The sequence below is a fragment of the Thunnus maccoyii genome, chromosome 14, assembly GCF_910596095.1.
Source record: "Thunnus maccoyii chromosome 14, fThuMac1.1, whole genome shotgun sequence".
In the NCBI taxonomy this organism is placed as follows: Eukaryota; Metazoa; Chordata; class Actinopteri; order Scombriformes; family Scombridae; genus Thunnus; species Thunnus maccoyii.
Genome location: NC_056546.1, coordinates 10,792,976 through 10,801,916, shown reverse-complemented (window position 1 = coordinate 10,801,916; position 8,941 = coordinate 10,792,976). Strand labels below are relative to the sequence as shown.

Below are 8,941 nucleotides of genomic sequence, written 5' to 3'. Positions count from 1 at the left end.
ATAAAAAATAAAAGGTATTTAACCTGCAGTGTCTGTGTTCTGTTGTTGCTCCACTGATGCATATCACCAAGTAAATCTCACATGAACAAGTTTAGACCCCTGTAAGTATCCTGTTTACTTATATAGTAAGGTCAGGGTAGAATGCTGTGTCATGTTTCAGTTTTGGTAGGTTTTTTTTCTTTAGTCTTTATTAAACAAGGACCATGCACAAAAACATTACTCTCAGAATGAGAAGAGATGATTTACGCCAGATTAAGCCATTAGCTATTTTCCATCCGCAGTCCCTGGACAGGTCGATCACCAGATACTAAAAACATTCTTTCACATACAACACCATGACATAGTCTCTATCACACCAACAAATAAACAGACAAATCTAAAAACACACATCAACATATAAATACCTGCACATTCATCCAGTGCAACTATATAATTACAATTTGAAATCTGAATCACAGTGAAATTAATGTTGACATGACTGGTTGCTCAATATCCTTTTTTTTTTTTTTTTTTTTGCACCTTGGAAAAAGAATGAGAGTCTGTGCAAGTCTTAAGCTCAGCTGGAAGCATATTCCAGTGTTTGATGGCCATAAATGAAAAAGCAGATTGTACAAAGGCAGTCAGCCACAGTGGGACGTGTAAGTCTGAGTTTAGTGCAGAGAGGTTCTGCTCTTTTGCTCAGAGTGGAGCTGAAAAAAGCTCTTCAATGGTGGAGGAGGAGCATTGTGAATTATCTTGCATACCAATCGAACTTTTGAAAACAGAAAAGAGATGATTTTTTCAGCCCTAAGATAGGATCAGATAAGATACATGTTAGAGCAGCACAAGAAACAGGCTTAAAAGGCAGGAAACACACAAGAACACTATGTAAAATTATATACAATGAAAAAAATCATAAAAGAACTGAAATTCTGACAGTATGTATAAAAAGTACACCACAGTGCTACACAATGTTTTATACCTTATACATGAACTGATGCAAAGATGTGCAAAAGAAAAGTCCAGTAGTGAAACTCTGAAAACGTTACAAAGGAACCCTGTAAAACGATATCCAACCGTGATTCTCTGTTGGTTCTGATGTAGGCGTTCGTTAATTTTATGTAGTTTTATAAGCCAGAAAGGTTGTGAATCACCAGTGTAAATTCAATTCAGTTACAATTCAATACAACTTTATTTATCAGTGTAAGCCACAAAGATCAACAAATACATTCACAGTTGATTTGTTAACAAATACATGAAGTAAAAGGTCAATGGAGAGACACAACTGTGCTAAAGTGGAGAGGGTGAAGTTTAGATATTTTGCTGTGTTTTGATAGGAATGTGTAAAAACATGTCAACATGGCAATTTCAAATAAGCTATGTTTATCATTTTATTCAAAACCATGTTTTATTTCAGGACATCAGATGGATGCAGTGAATTTTTCTTCTTCACTGATGCTCCAGTTAAAAAACTGGAGGCTCATCTGTTTCTACAAGCAACAACTCGGCTGCAGCTGCAGTGCAACAGGATGTCTCAACCAGTCCTTCACTTTCCAGAGTACTGACCTCTGGCTCCCGTCCATCAGGATGAACATGGGTGCAAGGCGGGAAGCCCTCATCCACAAATCCAGATATTTCAGATAGGGGAGCATAGAGGTACCTGCGACCAACAGTCTCACAGCCTTGATAAGTGTAGGGATCAAGGTAGCTGGAGCTGAAAGTTAGCTTCTGCAGAGTCCTCAGTATCCAGCTGCTTTCTGTGACCTCAGTGCTTCGGCTCATGTCCATCAGAGCCTCAACATCACCCTTCAGTCTGCATGGAGCCTTCACCAGGAGAGAGGAGTCAGCACTCCTGCTGACTGGCTCCAACTTGTGGAGACCTGCAGGTCCTGGTGTAGCATTGGAGGGTCCAGATTCAGAAAAAGCAGAGGATGGTGGGGAGGAGATACGGTCCAGCTCCGAGATGTTAGAGGCTGGATAGTAAACGTACAGCCTTTCCCCGAGGACTTTTGTAAGATTGCATGCAGAGTATTTGTCATCATCACTTTTTAAAGCATTGAGGCAAGTGACTGTTTGCATCCACGCTGAAAGACAGAAGAAATCACATGTCAACAAAACAGCAAATTATAGTCGAAATGTGAGAAACGTTTCCTAATTTTGCTACTGTATAGTGCGTAGTAGCACCCCAGTTTCCCACATTAACTCCCAGTTCACTGTTATTAATTCAACATAGTTTACAGCTGAGCAGTGGTGGCAGAAGTATTCAGATCCCCTGGTAAAAGTTTCAGTACATCACAAGTCCTCCATATAAGAATCTACTTGAGTAAAAGTATTTCAACAAAAGAAGCTACAGTATCAAAAGTAAAAGCACTGCAGCAGAATGATCCATTGTCATTCTTATATTATATAATACTATACTATTATAAAACTACATTCGAATATTGATACTTATGTTTGACATGTGAACTGAATTTATCTGAATCTGCAAAAATAAAAAGTTATCAATGGAAATATTCAAATAAAGTACAAGTACCTCAAAATTGTACATAAGTACTTAAGTTAATGTTCTTAGTTACTTCTCACCAGTTTGAAAACATTACATTTCAGATCTGGGGGACAAAATTAGGGACATTATTTGTAAGATATAGCCTTTCAAATATATATTTAAAATAAAACAAATAATGTAACCATGTTACATCAAACAAATGGCCCACAAAAACACTCACAGCCTGGTTATTAAATGTGAAAAAACATAAGGTACCTGTAGAAGAAATGATGGCATTATTCAACAAATTTGCCACCTGATACCCTTTAATATTCTTTCTCTCATTAAAAAACAATTATCCTCACTGGTTGGAAATGAATGTCTAAAATGCCTTACGTGGTCGGGAAAGTTTCTCCATAGCTTTGTTTTTAAATCGTTGACTCAGTTTCAGTTAATATCTCGTCAGGACAGTTGCTGCTTAACTTACTCACTAGTAGAGTGAACAAGAGTGAAATGTTCTGTATTTATGACATTTAGTTCTATGACGTCATAATCAGCATTCAGGAACTCAGCATTATTATATTATATTATATTATATTATATTATATTATATTATATTATATTATATTATATTATATTATATTATATTATATTATATTTCTTTTCTTCTTTTTTATACATGTGTTTGCTATATAAAGACAAAATATAGTATTTTATATAGCATATTACTCTTTAGTGGTGGGGGGTGTATAATAAACTTATAAGTATAATTTATGTGTTGGTTCTGACAATATCCTCTAAATGTTTCCTCTCACAAGTAATCAATTGAATCCAAGGTTCAAAGCAAAATATACAATTTCATAAACAACACACAAATAAATTAATTGTGATACAATGGAAGGTGTGCAGAACAAAGCCTTTATTGCAGCTGTGTTTTTTGTTTGCTTGTTTTTTAGAAAATGTATTTGCATATTACAGGCACTAGAGGGAGCCCTCACTTCTGCCTCCATCATTTCAGGAGCTCAATTTCAATTTCAATGTCAGGTTCACCTAAACTGACTGCAACATGAGGTCAAAGAGGTTCAAACAAGACATACATAGTGATGGGGGGGAAAAAAACTATAAGGCATGAAACAGATAAATAATGAAGGAATAAAAAAGAATAGTTCCTGGTCTGGGGATTCTTTCACTGTTCTCTGACCCTCTTTCTAAATTTATCAGGGCTTGTCATGACGTCTGTGTCTCTCATATTTCTGCAGGCCGATGGGACCCGCAGCTAAGAATAGAAAAGCACTGACACAGATTAACACGCCTTCATGGTCTCTCTCCTTCTCTCTTTCTAAAAACCGATTATTTTCCATCTGTCACTCTTACAATGTGAACCTCCTCCTCCTCTGCGTGCGTCTTGACCTTTTCCTATGTTCAACTACTGACCTCATCCATTATAGTGTATAAGGAGAGGGAGGATGGAGCTCACCGAGGTACCTGCAGTCCAAATAAACAGTTAAGACCACAATAATCCTTGTAGGACAGAGTGAATATAAGTACTGTGGGAAATTGCTGTTCTCTCTTTTGCTGCTGGATGCCAATCCTTAGCTTCTCCGCATGTCCTGGAAAAACTTTTAAAAGGCTTTAAAAATACTGCTCTAAAAGTAAAAGACAAATGATAAACTCTGCTCTGTGTCTGAAGTTTACAAACAGGAAGTGTGAATGTTAGTTGCACAGGAAAGACAGGAGAGTGGCTCCTAAATGTCATATCTAATCCCTGGATGGAGCAGGATCTCCTGGATATGTGGGGTTGTCCTCAGAGAGAGAGAGTGTTGATCCAACATTTGTCAGAGCCAATCACAGCCAACAAACTGAAACCTGATTGGCTCATGTGCGGGGTTATTTAGGGCCAACTTTGAATCCATCTTCCATTTGACTACCCTGTCCCTCTGTCACCTTCTCCTTAGCTGTGTGTCAATGTACTGTATATAGGCCGTGTTTATGTGTGTTTGTCTAGCTCGAGTTTTGAGTTGGAACACCTCTGATAACTTTCTCCAAACGGCAGCTTTTGTTAGTGAAACAACTTGAATGAGCTCAACGCCTGTGCAAACACACATCACTGCTGCAGCTAATGCAAACACACTGAACAAAGGCTGCTGACTTAAACACACAGTCTCAAGGAAAAAAACAATATTTTACATGCCTATGTACATTCAAAGAGATATTGGTCACTGTAATTGTTTCCATACTGACCATCAAGATATCCATAGCTGACACAATTGTAATGTAAGAGATTGAGAACAGACTCCACAGTCCATTAAGTTCAGTCACTGCTAATATGAGGCTTTAGCAGGCTGAACTGGGCAAATCAAATTGGTATCTTCCACAGTATTTTTCGTGCCCAATTCTCTGCCAGTAGCTAGTTAGATATTGAATTTATTTGACTAATTTGGATGGTTGAAGCCTTATATTAGCTTTGGATAAACTTTTAAAGATATCTGGCTAAACACAGGAGATAGTTCTTGTCTTTACTGTAGGCAGTCCGCCTGTGAAATAGGGGTGTGCCTGAATACAAATACGTTATTCGGCAAAGTACAAATAGTGGGTTTTTACGAATATTTGTTTCATACAAATATTTTTAAAATGATTTGTTTTCAGGAAGAAAAAGAAAATGTGTCAAATACCAGCATATAGGTCGGCTATGTCGCTATCTCAGTCTCTCTCCTCTGCTCCGCTGTGACGTCTATCAGCAGGTCTCAACGAGGGGAGTCACATCCACCTGCTACATGATGCACATTTCCTAATTTGGACATCACTCCCAGAGCTGGGGGTGTTCCCCAGAGATAAAACTGAGTTACTGACACATGCAAAGTGCTCCCAAGGGACTCTCCATGACCTCTTGTTACCTTTCTCCTTTCCACAAAGTTAGGTTGTTAAAAATAGGCAAAAAGAAAAATGAAAAGTGCAAAGCAAGAATCGCCTTTGAAGTTCTTTCCTACACATTTCACTCTGTGCTGTCTCTGCATTATGGGTGTATAAATAGGTCAAGGTCTGTCTTTTAGCTCAGTAGTAGTAGCTCAGTCGTCTATGATTTGGGAGTTCAAGAAACGGTATGGGGACCTCCTTCATAAGGTAGTTTATTCGTGAACACTTATTGTAATCCTTTAGTTTTATAAAATTAAAAGCATAATTAAAACAAAAACAAAAACAGGATTTTTAAGCCTCTTTCCACTTTTATTCGAATACAAATACAAATAATTTTGCTGCCTCAACAAATATTGATACAAATACAAATACTGGGCCCTCTGCACATCCCTAGTGTGAAAGCAAAATTAGCCTTCATCAAGGTAGTGAGTACGCAGAGAGATGAAGCATGTTTGCACAGAAGGAGGGCTGTGTATTTTATCACCCATCATTAATATTTAGGAAGAGATCCCTTAACGGTGAGAAAAACATGTGTCAATGTTCATTTGAACACCTGACTATTGTTTTAGGATGGACAAGAAAAACTGTGAAAATATTCTTTAAGAAACCACTTAAGTACTCTTTTAAGCCATGTGTTGGGTCATAAAAGTGACACAGGTGAGTCTCTAACTGACAAGAACTCCATAAACTATGCTATACATAGGAATAAAACTCAGGTTTACAGTTGCAACCCACGTATAATGAATATTAAAACCTCCTAAAACTTCAGAAACTGTGTGTTTCTGCTTATTCCTCCATTGTAGCACAGCTTGAACTTACCAGCATAATCTAATTAGAAAGAAAATGTCATACAAGCTTTTACACATGAAGAACAGGATGCTTTTTCAAATCAAAAACCACCAAATACTTCATTGTCACAAGTATAATTATTGGTTTTACATACACATCCTTCTAACCAGTAAACCGAAGGGCGGGCCTCTCCAGCCGAGTGGAATCTGACAAAGGATTAGAAGGCCTGAAGAAAAGCTGCCCTCCTATTTATGCTTCTCTGTCAGCAGATAGTCTTTCCACAATGTCAGTACATTATGCTAGACGTGAACAGCTGGGTAAACACATGGAGCAAGTTTATCCATTGAGGTGAAGTGCTTTTATAACTTTTTGTTTAGCAATCATTATCACTGGGAGCAGATAAAACACCATAAAGTTAGTAAGTGAAGAACAACATATCTCTACTGCATCGCAGATATCTGGCTACACAGAGGAGACAGTTCCTATCTTTACTGCCATCAGTCCGCCTGTGAAAGCAAAATTAACCTTCATCAAGGTAGTGAGTACACAGAGAGTCGAAGCGTGGTTCAGTGTGTAGACATTATACCACGCTGCAGAAGGTTAAGCTAACAGTGGCAGAGAGAGAGAATAAATATTATGTGTGTGTCACATTGAGCCTACAGGCATGCAGTGAGGCTACACATGGCAGTGCTATAGAGTTGAAATGATTAAATGATGACAGACAGTTAATTGGCAACAAGTTTGATAACTGAATAATCATTTTTTTTACTAAAATGCTAAAAAAAATTCACTGGTATCAGCCTTTCTAATGTGAATATTTGCTCATTTTCCCAGTTTTCCATGATAATAAATTCAACATCTTTGGGTTTTTGACAGTTGGTCACACAAACCAAGTTTGTCAGATCTATTGATAACAAAAATAACTGTTGGTTGCAGCATCACAGTACTCATGTAACGGAATAATACTGCCTTGCCCTCAATTTTGTGCGTATAATTTGATAAAATACAACTTTACAGAAAATAAGCGCAACATAAACTACAACAATTCAGGTCTCAAAACTAGATTTCGACACAGACCACAAGATGATGATATTGTGCTTTAGTGTTGTAAATTCATTATTTAAACTCAAATTATATGTAGTAAATCTAGGCTTCTGCAGTTGCCCGGTTGGTAATCCAGCCTTGCTGAAGGGGACATCAATGTTTACACTGCATTTCATGGCAATCCATTAGTTGTTGAAACACTAATGGATCACTCAAAACCACAAATGTCAACCTCATGATGGCACTGGGGATCACCAAAGTCATGAGGATTCATCATCCGGGAACCATTAATGTCGCTACAAATTTTCATAGCAATCCATTCAATGGTTGTTGAGATATCTCAGTCTGAAATTAGTGGTGGACGAACTGATAGACTGACTTTGCCATCCCTAGACAGAAAACCAACATCAAAAATGTTGAAATAGTGCGACTTATTGAAGATACCTCAGAGAGTCAAAGCAATTTAAATGAGGCCAATGCAACAATGGAAGCACTCAGATTTTGAATCATTTATTATTAATAATGTGAACGAGTATTTCCATAACAATTCCTTGTTTTCTAAGATTAAGTCAAGTCAATTTTATTTGTATAGCCCAATATTGTAAATCACAAATTTGCTTCAGAGGGCTTTACAATCTGTACAACAATACCATATCCTCTGTCCTTAGACCTTCGATTCAAATAAGGAAAAACTCCTAAAAACCCCTTTAGCAGGGAAAAAATGGAAGAAACCTCAGGAAGAGCAACAGAGGAGGAATCCCTCCTCCGAGACAGACAAACATGCAATCAATAGATGTGTGTAGATAATAAAACACAAATTATAGAAATACAGCACAGACAAACAGGATGACAAAATAATTGTCATTCTTTTATCATGCACACTGCTGATTTATGTGCTGGAAGACCTTATTGTCATTATCAGCAGACAAGAAAAAAACAAGCAAGAAGAGAAGACAAGAGAACAAAGTGTAGGCTGTTCCGAGACATGTTGAGGAAATGAATCCAATTTCCTCCAAGATTCCTATCTCACATACTTAAGATGGTTGTAACAGATTTTGATACTGTGGAGATAAAAGTAAAGTTGCAGCTTTAAATGTACCACCATGTCAGATTGTCGGTCATGTTTTAGCACTAAATGGTAAGAATGGTAAACTACAATGTCTATCAGGTGTTAATTAAACAACACCAGAGCCACCAAAAAAAAACCCCTCATCAAATCATGTTCATCCTGCTGGGGTCTGGGATCCAAGATGCATTTCATTTGTTTATTCCATGGGACCTGTTCTACTGCCCGAACTGTCCAATTAAGGCAAACATACCATTTATAAGAAAGCAAATATACCAAACGGTTAGTTTGTCTTTTCTGCTTATAGCTAAATTCAACATATCTGGGGTCATGTTGAAAAAAGGTGATATTATTTTCATGCACCAGTCAGAAATAAAGAATATAATATACATAATCAAACTGTGATGTCACATTGTTTGTTTATCTTGCCAGGGAGATGTTGCTGTCAGTCAGATCAGATCAGACCACACCCTGTCCTGATGAGGACAGGGGTTAGTTTTTGAACTCATGCCATGTTTTTCTGCAACATTACACCAAATGAACATTTTTAAATGTCTTGTGCATCATTATAAACTTAGAGATGAAGTGATCAATCAATTTTAAGCTATATGTCAGTTGAATATATTTGTGTTTTGGACTGTTGGACTGATAAACAAGCAATTTGA

General features: G+C 37.3%; 1 protein-coding gene across 1 annotated transcript; it reads right to left on the bottom strand.

The window, feature by feature from the left end:
- Window positions 1-1,295: 1,295 nt before the first annotated feature.
- On the bottom strand, window positions 1,296-2,971 carry LOC121912075. Its single transcript, XM_042434137.1, has 2 exons — window positions 2,861-2,971; window positions 1,296-2,063 (listed from the first exon to the last, which is right to left on the bottom strand). Exons 1-2 carry the CDS (start codon window positions 2,880-2,882, stop codon window positions 1,444-1,446), a joined length of 642 nt encoding a protein of 213 aa, XP_042290071.1. The 5' UTR covers window positions 2,883-2,971; the 3' UTR covers window positions 1,296-1,443.
- Between the last annotated feature and the right edge of the window lie 5,970 nt (window positions 2,972-8,941).

What these genes read in the sequence shown, in the direction of transcription:
- LOC121912075 (XM_042434137.1), bottom strand. Translation starts at nt 2,882, where the DNA reads ATGGAGAAACTTTCCCGACCAC. An exon ending in GGAGAAACTTTCCCGACCAC is followed by an intron (nt 2,064 to 2,860) that starts GTAAGGCATTTT and finishes TCTGTCTTTCAG; the next exon opens with CGTGGATGCAAACAGTCACT.